The 18,489-nt window shown below is 39.1% G+C and overlaps 3 protein-coding genes across 4 annotated transcripts in view; 1 reads left to right on the top strand and 2 right to left on the bottom strand.

Annotated features, from left to right (window-relative positions):
• LOC111234942 overlaps positions 1–6,981 on the bottom strand; it is a 32,315-nt gene extending 25,334 nt beyond the window's left edge. For both annotated transcript variants that reach the window (XM_022763182.1, XM_022763184.1), the window contains exon 1: positions 6,889–6,981. In XM_022763182.1, coding sequence (XP_022618903.1) covers positions 6,889–6,946 — 58 coding nt within the window. In that variant the 5' untranslated portion in view covers positions 6,947–6,981. The remainder of the gene's footprint in view (positions 1–6,888) is intronic.
• On the top strand, positions 317–5,063 carry LOC111234940. Its single transcript, XM_022763174.1, has 3 exons — positions 317–365; positions 1,775–1,795; positions 2,507–5,063. Exon 3 carries the CDS (start codon positions 2,515–2,517, stop codon positions 4,564–4,566), a length of 2,052 nt encoding a protein of 683 aa, XP_022618895.1. The 5' UTR covers positions 317–365; positions 1,775–1,795; positions 2,507–2,514; the 3' UTR covers positions 4,567–5,063.
• Positions 6,982–8,422: 1,441 nt separating the features above from the next.
• hsd17b10 (hydroxysteroid 17-beta dehydrogenase 10) lies at positions 8,423–12,007 on the bottom strand. The gene is made up of 6 exons (XM_022763364.1): positions 11,965–12,007; positions 10,477–10,641; positions 9,819–9,983; positions 9,592–9,720; positions 9,379–9,487; positions 8,423–8,859 (listed from the first exon to the last, which is right to left on the bottom strand). Exons 1-6 carry the CDS (start codon positions 11,986–11,988, stop codon positions 8,669–8,671), a joined length of 783 nt encoding a protein of 260 aa, XP_022619085.1. The 5' UTR covers positions 11,989–12,007; the 3' UTR covers positions 8,423–8,668.
• Positions 12,008–18,489: the final 6,482 nt, after the last annotated feature.

The raw sequence follows: 18,489 nt of genomic DNA, 5'->3' as shown, positions 1-18,489 counted from the left end.
TCTTTGTTCTGAAGCTTGTTTCATACTTTCAGTTTCTTTTTCAGACACACACTCCCATGCAGTCATATTTCCACTTCAGAGCACTATACATTGTCTTACATAAAATAAAAAAACAATGATTTACATCATAGGAACTTGCTTTTTGTCCACAAAATTAAGTTGTGTCCCCACAATGGGACTTTTTAAACAGATTTATTGTATGTCACCACAAGATGAGTAATATAAGTACACAGACGCACACACAGAGAGTGGGAGGAACCTTTTGCAGTCTGGTATTTATGCCCCTGAATAGGAGTAGTTAGTACAGCAGTTACGCTGAGTACACAAGTCATAACAGCTTTTACAAACCACACAATCTAATTCTGGTAAGTAATTAGTCGTGAATTTTTATACAAACTGTAATATTCACTTGCTTTATGGTATGATGGTATTGTAGAAACTGTGCAGTATAAGTATCGTATCTCACTAATTAATATTTTTTGAACCTCAGTGTTCAGCCTTCAGCTCCAACCTGAGATAATCACTGAACTGCTTTTGTCAAGTCTCAGATCTAAATAGAGTTAAATGAAACATTGCTGCGTCTCGTCTTTTTTTTATGTTGAAAATCTGACGGAGGATTGTGGAGGTTTTCATAATTTCAATATCACATTTATGCTATTTATATAATATAAAATGTATTAGGTGGTGATGGGTATCATTAAAAATTTAACGGTACTACTACTTTAATCGGTAACACTTATTGATATGGTACTTTAATGGTACTGTTATCTGTACTTTTTTGTCATTTTGTAAGAAAAAAAACAAAAATGAAGAACAGAATTAACATTTTCTCATAGCATTGCTTAACAAACGAACAAAGAACGTGCTCATAACAATCAGATGGCTATTGGTTACTTTTCATCATTAATCCATGTTTGTATAATTTAATTTACTGTGTGTGGGCTCCAGGCTGCAGCAGACAGAACACACACGACACAACGACGGATGAACTACGAGCTAGTCAGTCGAAAACTGTAACTGGATGTTTCCAGAGATCGCTCATGTTTCCGCTCTTACATGCAAAAGACTGAACCACACTTCAAAACGCTTAGCTCTCGCTGCCCTTGATAATAACAGCAGGGTCTGGGTGTGTCTCTGTGCTGCGCGGTGCTCTGACATATGACACAAAGCTTCCCCCGCCACTCACACAGAGAGAAAGAGAAAGAGAGAGAGAGAGAGAGAGAGAGAGAGAGAGAGAGAGAGTGAGGTCTCTCCTCTGGGTTGGGAACAGTGAAAATTCATCATTCATAGACGAATGTCTTAATCAGAAACGGAGCTGTTGAGATAGAATGTGCAAGAGAACTTTGTCGTAATAATAAACAGGAAATCTATTTTCTTAATTTCTCAAGTACCGAAGGCAATACCATTAACGCTGGAGCCTATCGATACTCTGGTCTTTAGCCCCAGGGCTGTTTAATACCGGGTTTCGGTAGATATCCCTAGCTATAAATGCATCCAGTGTATTTCCATTATGACAATTATTTTCACTCTAGGCAGGTCCTACAGGGAAACTAACAGTTTCATTTAATTTTCTGGTGACATTTTCTCCATTTCTATCAGAGTAAGCTTTTTGTCCTGAAGATGCCACGTATCAATACAGATATAGTTTATGTTCAAGTCGATGTAGAGCTTCTGAAGCTGTAATAATGGAGTAATTGTACAATTGACAAATGTCATGCGACTTTTATGAATGTTACAAGTGGAAAAAATAACTCGTTTCTCTTTTCTTTTTCAGCCCAAGGCCCGTTTACTCAGGGTAAGTAAATTACTTTTGAAGCAGTCAATCATAACTCATTCAAAAGCCTTGTTCTTAGTGTCTCACACCCGACACGGCAAACATTACAGCTAATTCTATTTGTTATAATGTATCACGCTCCTGGCCTGTATTTTGAAGTTTTATCTGTACTCTGAGTTTTTGTCAAATTTAGTCCTTTGCACAGATTACATAATCATAGCAGCTGATAATATTCAGGTGAATGTTGATGCAGTGTTTATCTCATCATTAGATTGTGACCTCATGAAACATGTTTTTGGCCTCTTGAATGTGATATCTTGAGGGAGTTGCTTCAGATTTGGCACTTGGACTCAAAGATCAACTGATAAGATTTTGGTGGTCAAAGGCCAAAGGTCATGGTTACCTCACATTCTTGTAAATTTGTTACATCAGGAATTTCATTACACCTTGCAGACTTCATAAGCTAATTACATATAAGATAAAATTATGAAGTGATGAAGTTTTATATCCAAAAGCTCAAAGGTCAACTTCACTATCATATCATAATGTTCTGCAAAAACCCTTACGGCTATTATTCAATGCTGTAACTCTGGAAGGGGGGTTTCATATACTGTGTGGAAAATTAGGGATACATTTGAATTAAAATCAGAGGTTAAAGTTGTTTTCAACAATGTGCTCAGCTAACAACGTCACCAAAAACGTGACATATTTTGTTTCTCCTTTTTTCAACAGTATATAACATGGCCACACAAATAGCAAACACTACTCAAAGTCTCACCAATGCAGCAGAGATGCGGGAAACCACCAAGATGCTGATGCAACCCTATGCAAACTGGGAGGCATATCTGACCCCTGCTCCCCTCTCTGTTGCCATCATGGCGGAGCTTGTCATCATCTCCTCACAGAAAGACTTCTCCATCAACGAAAAACCCCCCAAAGACGGTTTCCAGTACTTAAAGCACCCAGACTCCTTCAGGGCCTGTCTTATGCAAATCTGTAACTCTGGCTGGCATGCATTCAATGAGGCTCAAAAGAACATGGATCAGATCCGCATTCACACGGGCACAGTTCCTGATTACATGAAGGCAGCAGTCAACATACTTTTCAATACCAGCGATAAAGTTGTTGAAACTCTCCTGCCAATTCAACTGAAAAACATTCAGTCCATTGCAGATAACTGCTTGGCCCTAGCCAACAGTGTTGAGATGAAGTTTCTTGAGGTCATCAATTTAATCCATGAGCTGTTGGAAGCCTGTCAAGGAGCTCAAAAATTGTATGGAGAAGAGCTAAAAAAGGTTCAGGTGGAACTGCAGGGCACCAAATTCAGGGAGCAGGAAGCCACAAAAATGAAGGAACAGTACAGCAAAACAATGGAAGCAATGTCAAAGCAGGTGGCAGAAGCACAAAATGCATACAAAGAAACCATGGATAAACTTCCCTCTGGGTGGAAGATTATCGCCATGGATTTCGTTGAAGGACTCACATCAGGTGTAACCGCAATGATGACGGGATTCACTTTCAGAATGGCCGCTTCTTTCCAGGAAGGAGCTCAACCATCCACAAACCAAAGCAATAGAGATGACAATGCTGATCTGGAAACAAAAATGAAAGTTTGCAGCAAGTCTGATGTGATTCTGAAACTTGCAGGATCTCTCAAAGAGTATGTTGTTGAAGGTAAAATAGACTGGAAATTGTGTGATCAGGAAAATGAATGCAAGAAGACTACAGTGGCTGAGACTCAATTCAAAAGGATCTATGATGAATTGAAGAATATGCCAGAGGATGAACTACTCAAGAACATTCTGTCACTCTGTAATCGGGGCATCACCATCTGTGAAGAGCTGGCCAAGTATACCACAGGTGAGAAATGGGATGAGCAGAAAACTAAACAGCTGATAGAGAACATTGAGAAGCTGAATGATGACGCCTTCACTTTTGACTGTAAAAGCAAAAGATTTTCAGGCACCCCAGCTCTTGCCCCCAAACCACCGATGATGTTCAATATAGGGACCCAGAACTCAGGACGCAAGTCTGCCAGTCAGAGAGAGTGTGAGAATGCCCATTTCCGCATTGAGCAGAGCCGAGAACAACTCAAAGAAGCAAAACAGGAGTATGAGAAGACTGTGGAGAAAATGGTGAATAATCAGAAGGAGCTGAAAGATATTGTGATTGAAATGCAAAAATTAGAATTCACAGAGATTGACTTTAAAACCACCATTGAAATACTGAGAAAGGGTCTCAGTGCCATGGGCAGAGTGAAAATGCAGTGGGAGAAGATGGTGCAATTCTTCCAGATGGTCTCCAGCATCATCAAAGCCAGCTTCAATGAGAAACTGCTTGATTTTGTCAAGACATCTGATGGTGCAAAGGAACTGAAGGAACTGTCTTACACTGAAAAGCTCTTTACAAAAGACCTCCTGTACAGCCAGGCCTTTCAAGCCTCCAACATTGCCAGTATTGTTCACATGATCTCAGGTACCTACACTGAAGTGTCCAACAAGTACCTGATGGACACAGTGAGCGGCCTGGGCATGCTCCTGGCCATGGATAAGGATGAACCAGGGTTCAAGGATCAGTGTGTGAAGATGCGGGAGTCCTGCACAGCAGCCCAGGACGGGATTCTGCAGCTGGTCCTGAAGAACAAGGAAGAATTTGAGAGGAAGATCAATGCCAGGATGCTGAAAATAGAGGGTGAACTGAAGGCCATTCTGCCAGCTCATTCACCCCAGGAGTCTGAGAGAATCACAGAAATTGTTCAGACTGAGTTTGGCCTAAAGGAGAATTTCTACTGATTCAAGTTGTTTTTCACATCAGATGAAAACACGACAGTATGTAGGTATTTTGATAATCATGACATAGTTAGAAGCGTTAGATGCATAGTATTAGCAAGTGATCTTATAGCACTGTTAGTTTCTCATGTTAACCACAGTCAGTTGTCGCTGGTGTTAGATCAAGTTTAGCTAGAGACACGCTGTTTTTCCTGCCTTGTTCTTTCCTTTTATTAATAAAAAGCGCTGCTACTCCCACATAGTAACGGGCAGAAATATGATTCCACTTTTAAATTGTCAAGAATGACTATAGACCACGCTTTTAAACAGCTTATAGATATCTCTTATATTTAATGAATTATTAATACAAGCAAATTAAGAAAACATTTTCATCAATTTCTATTGTATTGCCTCACTGCATTCAATAAATTTGAACTTTGTGATTTTCAGTGTCTAGTGCTTTTAGGTAAATTATCAGGTTTTGTCAAACTAAAAATAAAGTGCACAAATAAGATGACTTACTTATCATTGGCCAGCATTCCCTTTTTCCATTTTCCTTTACCACCTTCCACTTCTGCTGTTTAACTAATAAACAGAACAAAAAAGATATGTGGCGCTCCTAAGCCCAAGGCTCTGAGCCAAACCTTTTCACAAATAACAAGCCAACGCTACGGCGCTTCTACATGGTATTGCAATGTTTACAATGAGCTTTGTTATTTTTTTAGCTTTTTTTTTAGCTTTAGCTTTTTTGGCTTTGAGTTCGTCAAGGGGAGAAAAAAAAAAAAAGGACAAGCCACATAAAGGTAACATTTATACTTTTGTAAGGGACAATGAACGGAAGGATGAATCCACACATCTCTCATGACAGTCTTAACCAGTGGTGTCAAGAAACCACATTTATACTGGACAGGTAATGTAAACCAAGGGTTGTAGAGAGGTGCTGATCACTGGATGCAGCATTGAGAGCAGGAAAAAAAGTCATGCACACTCTGGCTCCATATGCATTTTTATTTTATCAAAACTTTAATTGTACAAAATCAAGTCACATGTACTTTATTTAAGCATTTACACTTCATTTATTAAGACTAAAGTATAAATGCACATGGAGCCAGAGTGTGACGCATTTTTCCTGCTCTCAAGTAACTACATATACTCAAATACTACTCGAGTAGTATTTTTACATTAAAAAAACACATGCCTCATGAACTCTTTTGTACAGTCTGGTTAAATAGCAGTCTGGTTAAATAGCAGTTGAGGGGCTAAAATATAACAAAAAAGTCAAATTACAGAGAAGTCAATGCAAATAACTAATCTACAGACTCCCCACATTTATCTTGCGACCTTCTTCTTCTTCTGCCCCCTTGGTTGGGAACCACTTCACTAAACTAGCTTCTTGTACTGATCAGCCATAACAATATGACCACATGCCTAATATTGTGTAGGTTCCCCTTTTGCTGCCAAAACAGCCCTGACCCGTCGAGGCATGGACTCCGCAAGACCGCTGATGGTGTCCTGTGGTATTTGGCACCAAGACCGTAGCAGGAGATCCTTTAAGTCCTGTAAATTGCGAGGTGGGGCCTCCATGGATCGGACTGGTTTGTCCAGCACATCCCACAGACGCTCGGTTAGATTGAGTTCTGGGAAACTTGACGGCAAGTCAACAACTTGAACTTGTTGTTGTGTTCCTCAAGCCGTTCCTGAACCATTTTTGCAGTGTGGCAGGGCGCATTATCCTGCTGCAAGAGGCCATAGTGTATCCTGGTGCCATCTCTTACCCAGGTGAGCAATGCTCACCCAGCCATCCACATGATGTAAAAGAAAACGTGATTCATCAGACCAGGCCACCTTCTTCCATTAGTCTGTGTTCTGTCCAGTTCTGACGCTCATGTTCCCATTGTTGTTGTTGTTTATTCTATGTTTTAATGATTAATCTATCAAAATTGTGCAATGACAAAGCAATTGTAGAGGAGGTGTTACAATTAAAAATGTAGACAAGAAAAGCATAACGCATAGCAGGAGAGTCTGTTATACCAGTTAATGATGGCACTATGGATAGGGATTACCTAACTTTTACTTGGAAATAAAATTATACATTTTCTTAAAACGTTGGACATTAATAAAAATCGTCCATAACAAAAGAAAGTAACTAAGACTATATGACACACAGAGACAAGGCGCCCATTAAAACTTGCTCATACTTTTCACCCGCAACACAATTGTGATGTAGCCGTTAGCTTGCGGCTAATGGCTCCTTGTTCTGTGAAAAGTTCACACAAACGTGCTCACTTGGTTTAGTAAAATACACGAAAACAACGCACACATAATACCGCATTGAAGGCCACTTACCAGCAGCTGAAGTTTCCCTTTTGAAGAGTGAAACAAAACTCCAATATTTCTCCAGCATTGAGTCTGTCTGATGTGTCCCAGGTGAAGGCAGTGACTCCGTTATACCCTAGAACACGTCATGGTTGACCTCTGGTGAAAGGTCATCATGTGACGTAAACTGACGGACGGCTCTGAAGCATAATACACCCATGCTCTGAAGGCAGCCACGTCACTTTATTTATAGCTAAATTATTATTAATTGTTAAATGTTGTTCTTGATAATAAAAAAAAGAGGAAAAACATAAAGTATGCCACTTATAGCAAAGGGCACTTTGGACATCCAGCTGCCCCCCTCTGCATGTGCATGTCATAAATTATAATATACATAGTAGTTCAGAGAAATCATATCATTTAGAAATTGTTATCACAAGAGGACAATAACCCAACACGTGTTTTTTATGTGGTTAAATCAGCCAGTCCTCACACTCCAGACTCATAGTTTTGCGGAGGGTTTAGAAAAGAAGCCACCATTCCAGTAATATCATATTTCTTCACTTTAAAATCATTGGGAAAAGGCACATTGATATCTATGTTTCTTTTAGAAAATACACCCCAAATATTTAGGAGACGTGTTTTAGGAAATGTGTCCCTACACATTGGAGAGCCTGTTTCAGCAAATGAGTCAGCTGCCTTTAGTTCATGCTTTGCCAAGGACAATTTGTACATTTTGTAGAAAACTTCAAATTTCATGAAAAGACAATGAACTAATACAGAATAAAATGCAGCCCATGTGTGATCTGAATGCAGACTGAAGAACAGAGGAGTCTGTTCATGATGGCTTTGTGTACTTTTATAAAGGAAATGGACAGAAGAAAAGGATGCTCTGAAATCTTACCACCAGTGGTGTTAAGTGACTTCAATTATTCAAGTACTGTACATACGTACAATTTCATGTTACTTGTACTTTCTTTGAGTATTTCCATTTCACTTTTTACTCCACTACATTATCTGACAGTTGCAGTTAGGCTGTTTGATATTTTTCACATTTTTAACATTTTACATAAAAAAAACATGCAATGGGTTTATGAAATACAAGGCATTTAAAAGGAGCTATTTGTATATTTTACTATTGCTACATAGCCAAAATTAGCATTAACAGCCGTTTACTTGCCAGTCTGGAAGAAATGTTTACAATTCAGCATCTCCTTTTTTTATAAAATTTTTCTCAACCACTTTACTATTGTATTCCTACGCACAAGCACACCCACAGTGCACACTGTATTACGCCACAGCCGCAGGTCGGCTGAGTGGATCAGAAACTTTGTTTTGACAGGAAGGTGACACGCTAAATATATTCTAAATGAAATGTACATTTAAACAGATATTGGATTGTTTCGGTGAACATCTTTTAAAAGTGTCTGGCACCGTGCACAGCAGCACATCGCTCTGCGTCTGTGGTGTTCCCTGCAGCTTCTCTGAACTGGCAGTGCACGGATCCAACGTCAATCAACCCAAACAACCCCTTTAAGGTCTTTAAGAAAAAAAAAATCTTGGAGTAGATAATCAAACCCATCAGAGGTTTATTATAATCTGCATTAGTTTACAAAACAACCAAAGTGGAGTTGACAAAGCACTGCAATGCTCTGAATGATGTACAGTCTCATTTTTACAAACTTTCACACTCTCACACAAAAAAATGGTGTTGGTGATCCATGACAGTTAAACATGACATAAACATACCAGGCAGCCACACACGTACACACGTACACACACAGACACACACACACACACACCATCTGTCTCAGGGCTGCATGCGAATGGCTCCGTCCAGTCTAATGACCTCTCCGTTAATCATGGGGTTCTCAGCCAGTGATGTCACCAGGTGGGCAAACTCTGCGGGGTCTCCCAGACGCGAGGGGAAGGGCACCTGTCGGGCAAGAAAGGAGCGCACCTTCTCTGGAAGCCCAGCCAGGAGAGGAGTGGAGAACAGACCTGGAGGAAGAAATAATTAGAGTATTGATTTAGATGCCAAGGAAGTGTCGTATCCCAAAGTTAAATCAGACATAGTTTCTACAGGGTTCACCAAGGTTCATTCAAGACTTTGCAATAGTAACACCAAATACAATGAAAGATAATACCCGTTGACAACTCATGGGCTTAAATTGTTTTTTTATCCCATGTTCAAGGAAAAGGTTTGTATTCTCATATGTTCATATCAGTTCATCCTTGAGTCCAAGTGAATGTTTGTAACAAATTAGAAGAAATTCCCTCAAGGTGTTACTGAGATATTGTATGTACAAGAATGGGAAGATGGACAGACAACCCAAAAACATGACACCTGTGGCCACGTCTGTCGTTGGCGCAGAGGCATAAAAATATGAGTAGAGATTTAAAGATGATTTCTTAGCAGGAGCTCAGAATCCTGCTAGATTCTCTCTGTATATTTGTAGACAACATGTTCTAGTTCACCTACTTAATTTGAAAACTGTTATGTATTGTATGTAAACTAACCAGGTGCTATGGTGATGACTCTGATGCCCATGGGTGCCAGGTCTCGTGCGATGGGGAGGGTCATTCCAACGATGCCACCTTTAGACGCAGAATAAGCTGCTTGGCCGACCTGGAGCAAAAATGGAGAGAGAGAGAGATTAAAAAAAAAAAAAAAGCTGACAAACAGAGCAACCACTTTGTTATTTTTTAATGTTTGTATGCGTTTTAAATCACCTGTCCATCAAAAGCTGCCACACTGGCAGTGTTAATGACGCAGCCTCTGTGTCCATCTGCATCAGGCTCGTTCTTCCCCATCTCCCCCACAGCGAGGCGGATCACATTAAAGGTTCCTGCAATATTCACCTGCAGGAATACACACAAAAAAAAGCAGAGAAACGTCACACATGACTGTCTGATGAGCTGCGGCTGGTATTGCCATTTCTTCTGTCTGTCCATCTTACATTGATAACACGTTGGAAGTCCTCCAGGCTGTGAGGAAGGTCCTTTTTAAAGTTGTAGGTTTTGGCAGCCACAGCAATGCCGGCACAGTTAACTGCCAGGTCCAGCTTCCCAAACTTCTCTCTGGCCAGGGACACTGCTGACTGCACGTCTGCCTCTGATGTAACCTAGGAAATGACAAGGCCTCTTTTAGTCCAACGGCCGTTTCAGACCTCACATTAAATTGTATCCTGGCTGATGAGATAATTAAGATATTCAATAATACACGAGTAAATGTACTAAAGATGAACTGATGATACCACTCTTTGGTGCATGCAATCAAGGAACTACAGACGGGTCTGGTATAAATAATGAATAATGTACAGGAGCAGAACATGCAGCATCAACATGAACTACATGCATTCAGTACTGACAGTGTTGTTTGGTGTGAGAGTGCCATCTACTGAGCTGAGAGTATATTGCAACTCCAGTTACAACTGTAGCCATAAGCTAGATTTTATTCACTTTTTTTTCCCCCACTCTTCCACTGCAACAGAGTTCAAATTTGGCATTATGTGAAAAAACTACATATTACCTCTGAAACAAACAAAATAAACATACATATTGTTTTCGTATCAGTGAACATCCAGATCTAATGTGTCTGCTGAGTTTGGGACTCACGTCTGCAGGAGCGAAGGCACAGCGGTCTCCCAGACTGGCCGCCAGAGCTTGTCCATCAGAGGAGGGCAGGTCTAGGATCACAGCAGACGCTCCGCTCTGCACCAGACGCTCCACAGTGGCCCGGCCCAAACCTGACGCACCGCCCGTCACCAGGCCAACCATGCCCTATTCAACGCGTGCACACACACATGTACAGGGATGGGAGGGTGGTACAGGAAAGAGGAAAGACAGGGAATTAAAAATAAATAAATACAGGGAAAAACCTGGGTCACTGAGAAAGATGGATGGAAGGAGAGATAATTGCTCTGATTAATTTAAAATGCAGAGGAGAAAACCTCACACATTTTGTCATTAAGTAGTAGGACAGTTGGAAATCAATAGATGTTCTTACCCAAGTGAATAATTGCTCTAGAGCTGAAACACTTGGTCGATTTATCGATTAGTTGATCAACAGAATAGGACTTCATACAAACATGTCAAATATTCCCGATATTCCCACTTGCTGCTTCTCTTTGTTTTATGTGATAGGACATTGAATATCTGTGTGTTCTGGACTGTTACTCGGACATTACAGGACATCAGATGCAATCTTTTTGGGTTTTAGAAAACCATTTTTTAATATCTTGAGATAATCACCATATTTGACAGTGAGGTCTTGGGGTTATCTACAACAACTGAGACACTGTTTCTATTTCATTTTTCACAGCACCTCATGATAGGGTTTTACATCTTAAGCATGTCTCTGTAACATTTGACATTTAACTCACATTTCATGTACACTGTGAGTTATTCTCTAAGTTGGTTTCTACTGCCCATTTTTTCCACCACGTCAAACCAGTGAGAAGAGCACAGACAAAAAAATTAAAAATAATCGTGTGATATAACCATAAACTTCACCTTCTAAAACACCTAGGAAGGTGACCGAGAACTTTTGTTTGGTTGTCATGAGGCGTCACAGATGTGGCATCACATATCGTCCACTAAAATACACTACACAAAACAAATCAACCTAAATAAATCAACAAATTATCACGCCCCATGGCCATTTTTGTCCTGACGCCCTACATCTGTCGGGTCGGGCTGATATTGGCCTGATGTATAGTCTAAACACCGTATCAGGCAAAGATTTCAGAGAGGGATATCTTAAGACTAGGATAAATATAATTAAAATTATATGCAGGGTTAGACAGACTTATATGCAAGAGGCAAATCACAATGCGTTTTATATTTAAGCGGACCGAGCCTTTAAATAAATAAAGGTGGTCTGCGGTGTCAAACACAAGACGGAGGGCGCTGTGTAGACTAATTGATTCCCAACACGTTTGCTGAACTTCAGAACTACAGGGAAAACAGCCGGGCAGGAGGAGAAACACTGGCATGCATCACAACACAGGCTCGTTATCAGTCTTAAGCATCATATTCTTTCGCAGTAAATAACATAAACGCATAAATGCGGAGCTCAGACAGATTCATTTTTTCTTTCCTCACCTTGACACACCGAATGTTCGCCATGTTTGTTCGGACAGACGGCCGTGACGTCACACCAAAGATCGTCTATGTTCAAGAGGAGTCACTATTTGTAAAAAATGCTAAGGGCTCTTACGCAATCGTAATTTATCAACTAACAAAATTAATAACGATTCTTATACATTATTTTATTACATATTTTAAAACCTATTCAAGACATGTTTTAAAATGTAAAGCCATACAGTGTGAAAAACAAGATGAGTCAATCAACAGAATTAATTGGCAACTATTTGATAAACTATTAATCTTTTTTATTCACTAATATAAAAGCAAAAATAGCAAATATTCCATATTTGCTATTGACACATTAATGCTGCAGTCATCCAATAATATAATGTAAGCTACAGCATAATAGTATAACACTCACAGGGTTCATGTTTCTGCACTATACAGTACTTGACAGTATAACTGCATGTTTCTAATAATATTTATTTAGCATAAGCAATATTCACAATACAGGACTTTTGTTGTATGTGGTATTTTTACTTGAGTAAAGGATCTGAGGTACTTCTTTCACCAGTGGAATTTGTAATGTCATAATGTGTCCTTTATGTAGTCTGCTGATGCCAACTAATGATTGTAGTTACAGTAACAATTGCTGAACATGAAATGTTTCTTGAAAAAATTTTTAAATACATAAATTTAAACATTTTTTCTGTGAAAATATGACCTTTAATAGCCAAATATGTTAACGTACGCAAGGAATTTGACTTTTGACCTTCTAGCTTTTCTCAATGACTTGTACAAAGTTTCAAAAACTATGTTCAAGAAGATGTACAGCCAGCCAATGCAAGGACAATACAGATGAACATACAAAAGCAATCATAAATATATGTAGTTATATGTATTTGTATACTGTAAAATCAGTGCATACTTCACGATTGGAGAGGGAGTTGTATCCAAAAACAAAGTGAGTGTGGGCGCTCTGTCATTTTATGCCTCTTTGGTCACAGCATGGAAAGGACCGCTGAACCACGCCCTCGTGGTTCTGATGTGACCAATCGATGGAAGCGTTCAGGAACGCCCCCCTTTTGTTATAGGTTGGTTATCAGGATAAATATGAGGGATGCTGTCCAATCACAGCAACTCTGCAGCTGAGCAAGGTCAGCTCAGGAGACCAACTGATGCTTCAGACGTTATTGTATTTTAGATTTTATTTCCAATTTACAAATGAAATTTTGACTTTTAACAGTTTTAACTGTTACATGAGTGTCTTGACAACAGAGGCCTGAAATCCTGTTTTATGTACAGCTTAGCAAATAAAAAACCTGTAGTTTGAGACATTAATAAAGATTTTACTCAACGTATTTCGGCCTGGAAATCAAGATGGGTCGAACACTTTAAATACAAATGTCACAGTATGAAAAAACAGCAAGGGAAACAGAAGCAGAGGTCTAGCCAATAATTATTTTTTTTATTATTGATAAATCCGTTTATTTATTTTCACAATGAAGCAATTTATTTTAGGTCCAACCAGCAGTCCAAATGTCAGAGATATTTAGTTTAGAACTGCAAAGATTACTTTATTAATCATTTAGTCAAGCAACAGAAATGTAATCATTAGCTATTTTGAAAGTTGATTTAACAGGTTCAGTCATGTTTTTAAAAAGAGACTCCAACCAGTTTCTGGTAGCAGCATCTCCAATGAGAGAAAATGCAAATTTTATATCACATATTATATATATATACATATATATATATTTAAATCATAGTAAACTGCATATCTCTGGGTTTTGGACTGTAAGTCAGAAAAATATGACATTTGGCACCGTCACCTTGGACTCTGGGAAACTGCGATCTGCATTCTTCACCAATGTCTGACATTATACAGCCCACAAGATTAATCGAAGTAATCAGCAGATTTGAAACTAACAGTACAGAAACATTTAATAAATAGTTCATAATGCATCAATAGATCTACAACTAACAATTATTTTAATTTTCAATTAATCGATTAGTCATTTATCTATAAACTGTCAACATCAGTAACGTCTTAAATGAAATTTCTGATACATTTTTTGTTGATTGACTAATCAATTAATAACTAATCGTTGCAACTCTATGATATAGTTGTAAGAAGATGAATGTAAAAAATGTTTTGTTCATGTATTTGTCAACAACTGAGAAGTGGAGACTGGTGCATGAACAAATGATGACTGACCAAAACATAGTAAAACACAGCTGTCATAAAACAAAATGTTATCATAGTAGATGCTATAATTCCTTACAAATACTGTCCATTAAAAAAAATGTTCTTGTATCTGGTTACAGCGACATAGTAGCGTGTTATAAACCATGTATTAAACATATTTTGTACATTGTCTATAAAAGCTAAATAGGGGGACTTAAAATAAAATGATAAAATAATAATAAAAAAAATAACTAAACATTTTAATAAAACTTAATATCAGACATATAAAAGCAAATATCTACATTTAAAAAGCTGTAACTGTATTTTTTTTTTTTAACTTTTCTTTACTTTAAAAAATTAAAGACCTACTATCAAAATAAGTGTACATTAATTTTCTGTCATCACACAATTTTTGTTTTAAATCAGCAAAACACATTTTCAACAGAAAATCTACCTATTTACTTGCAGATTCAAGACCTGCAATACAGGCTGTTAAAAAAAGTAGCATGTACCTGTCTTAAAAATACTGCAGATGCTGGAACACAGTGCTTCATGCTGCCACATTGTGGAAGGCAGTAAGTTGTATAGTTGTATCTCCAAAATAGGGGTTGCAATATCCCACACCCCACAACAACACAACTTACTACCTCACCACAGCACAGCTACAAACACATCTGCCCTGCACCAGGAAAACAGAACCCAAAAGAATTCCTGAAGATTTGTTGTCACTGTGCGAGGGCAGACTTGAAATTTGTCCCATCTTTAAGTAAGTTTGGGATTTAGTTTGTGATGTGTTTAACTGAGCTGCAATAATATCAGTAGGATTATTAATGAGACAGATGTTGTCTTCTGAAAGGTGTCCAATTTGAGAACAGCCAGGGAAACAGAATACATCCAGTAAACCGGATCTAGTATTCATTGTGCAATTTCTGACAACAGAGTCCCTGTGGCAACAAGACGTGGACATGTCAGGCAGTCTCTGCAGTCATGCAGGTGATGGTTTGGATGCCGTGAGAAAGACAGTAGGCTGTATAGTTATCTCCCAGATCTGGTGTGATCCTAAAACTATACAAACTACTACCTCATCCCACAGCTCCCCTGGTTCTTCTCTGGAGTCCAAATCACTGAGATCTTTAAGATAACGAATTTAAAACCCATATCTATCAAAGACAGGAGTGATCGGGTAAGACGTGAGGAAAAAGAAAAGGTGACCGGTCTGAAAATGTTGAAGCCTACTTCTCAGAGGCTTCCTGTCCTTGAGGGGGGTCTCCAGTGCCAGACAAGAGCCTAGGATACAAAAAAAACCACATGCTACAAGGAGCAGGACATGATGGGCTGGCATCTACACAAACACACATGAACCTAACCAACATATATTACTACATTACTAACGCCTGCAGCTTGTATCCTAAACCAGGTGAGGCTAACAGGCTAACCTGGGCACTACCTCAGCCTCTCAAACTGGTTAACACAAGCTTTTTGGTGTTGTTGACAATACGGCTACATTTATTATATGAGTAAGAGCGAAAACTAGGTGCTGATGATGCAACGGAGTGAATTTAGCATGTAAGCGCAGCGTGTCTTGGAAGTCAGCTAAGCAGCTAGCTGACAGCTAGCTGGAATTGGCGGTTCTCGACCTCTCAGTCCGGCTGTTGTCACATCCGCCGTCCCGGAGACACTCACGCAGACCCGCGGCTGACTGTCTACAACGGCGAGCTTTTCCCCCCCAACTCGTCGATTACGTGTGTGCCAACCCTAAGTAGCGGGGTTTACCTCAAGCCTTCAGTTAGCCCAGGTGGCTCCGCTATCATCCTCGCCATCTTTCCAGGCGGAGCGGGTTTGTGATCGCTGGTTGAGAGCTAGTGGCATGTTAAAATATCTCGAGATTTCCGCGCCCAGAACGAGACTTCAGCCGCAGCCACAGCGCAAATCACCGAGCCTTTATCCTATGAAAAAGTACTCAGACCTTTTACCAAAGTAAAAGTATCATTACCACATAGTGGTAATTCTCCATTAAAAGTAAAAGTTCCACTGTCTGATAAGGTGGGGTTTATAAGCTGTAATTAATGACTTTATTAATGATTATTACATAATTTACTAATGCTTTATACATCAGTTAAACATGGGCGGATTATGACACAACAGGCCCAACCATGCAGCTCGGGAGTTTGTGTATCTTAATGTTTGTTTGCGTCTTTTTGTGGTCATTTTGCATCACTTTGTGATCATTTTGTGGTAATATCGTGTCTCTCTGTGCTCATTTTGCATCACTTTGTCGTTGTTTGGCGTCTATGGTTAGTTTGTGTCACTGTGTGGTTAATTTGCAATCTTATGCAAATAGACAAAATGATTGTTTGACCACTTTTATTCCTGAAAGGGCCGTTTTATAGACTGCTTAACTACAATAAAACAAGCCACTTAGAGTTAGGTGTACAGTACAAATGATTTCAAGATTTCAAAATCAAAGCGAAAGTAAATCTAAAAATCACAACACTGGACACAACAAATACTTTTTTTACTAAAAGAATAAATTTTATTTCAGCACTGTAAGTCATTTCCCAACCAGTACAAACATGACTGCCATCTTTGTCTCTTTCTGAACCATTCCTCCCCTCCCTCTGTGAGATCAGACCACCAACAGCCAGACAAATAAAAAAAAAAAAAAAAAGCTTTCTTTTTCTCGTCTTTACACAAACAGTCTGGTGCTTCCATAATGCTAACAATGATGACAAATTATACCAACCATAATTATAACAGCAATAATGATGATGATAATATTTCTATAACAATAATATTATGGATAAATTTAACCCTTTTTGCTGCACAGGTAGTTTTGGGTGGCCCTGGGAACTCAAGTACATGCACTGGTACACATGTTGCTGAGGGCGTGATTGACCAACGTGACAAGAAATGGCCCACAATGATCAAATGGAGCCCCTTACTGGGACTCAGCCATAGAGAGAGAGAGAGAGAGAGAAGGGGGGCTTATACTGGAGCTTGGGGGGCTGTTGAGGGGGGGAGTGGCAGTGTAGAGAGAGAGACAGACAGAATAGGGACCTTAATTCAAACTGGACAAAATGCTGTGAGAATCCTGCAATTAGATCAGAACAGGTACAAAACAACAGATGATTCCTTTCCACATTCTGTATGACAGACATTAATACTGTTCAACTTCTACAATACTACATAGTACATCTCTATTCTGGGACTTTTGGTTCTCTTAACATTGTCAAACTCTTCAGAGATGCTCCCATTTTTGTAGGCACAGAGGCAAGGTGCTTTCATCCAACTGACACAACTCTCATCATTTCATTTGAGAGGAGTGAATTTTCCTCATGTCATTTCAGCTGAGATGGTTTGTTGTTATGCCTTCCACTTGTCTTTGACAAGAAAATCACCAAAGAATTTAATTTATGTGGATGATAAAGAAAGCTCAGTAGCAAGTCTTTTAGGGCTGCAACTTATGTTTTTGTTCATTACAGATTAACCTATACATTATTTTCTCTATTAATCAATTGTTCAGTCTATAAAGTGTCAAAAAAAGTGAAAAATGTACATCACAATAAACAAAAACCAAAAGTGACATTTTTAAATTCGTGGTTTTGTTCAAGCAGCAGGTAAAAACCCAAGGATTTTACTTTCACATAAGAAAGAAATTGAAATGCAAAAATGCTTGTTTTTACTCAACCATCAGTCCTACACAGAAACATATTCAGGTTACCATCATGTAAGGCAAAGGTAAGCCCCAAATTCTCACATTTGAGAAGCTGGAACCAGTTTTAAAATCAAAATTGTTGCCAATTAATTTTCAGGCACTCGAATAATCGATTTATTAACTAATCATTGCAGCTCTAAAAGAAATCTTCCCAACTGACAGAGCATGCTTTGTATTTTTGCTTGAAAAATGACTCAAAATAGTTGCCAATTAATTTCCCATCAATCAACTACTTGTTTCAGCCCAAAAGTCTTTCTCCTGATTTTTATTAATGGCTCACATTTCATCTACTGGAAGGCAACCGGTCTCAGATTTGTGTTTTGAGGAAAACTCAGCCACTTTCGACAGCCTCCATGCCCACTTACAGTATGAAGACTCAGTATAGCTCTGTGTGCTCTGTCAATCTGAGTCTGGGGAGTTAAAGGCAAGTTTGAGAGAGCGCAACAATTTACATGTAAGAAAAATGCAAAAGAGGGCGCCAAAACCCCAGCAAGAGTGAAAGCATATTTGTCAGGTGTCGTTCTTTCCTGTGTATTAGTGTAGATCTGATGCGAGCGTGTGCAGTGGTTCACACAGCCTAAATTCAGTCAATGAAGAGCTCACAACTGAGCGAAAGCGAGCAACATGAGCGGTGAATCTA

This window comes from Seriola dumerili, unplaced genomic scaffold (assembly GCF_002260705.1).
Source record: "Seriola dumerili isolate Sdu_G_001 unplaced genomic scaffold, Sdu_1.0 BDQW01000468.1, whole genome shotgun sequence".
Taxonomy (NCBI): domain Eukaryota; kingdom Metazoa; phylum Chordata; class Actinopteri; order Carangiformes; family Carangidae; genus Seriola; species Seriola dumerili.
The sequence above is the reverse complement of the archived record's forward strand: the minus strand, read 5'-3'. Positions and strand labels throughout refer to the sequence as shown.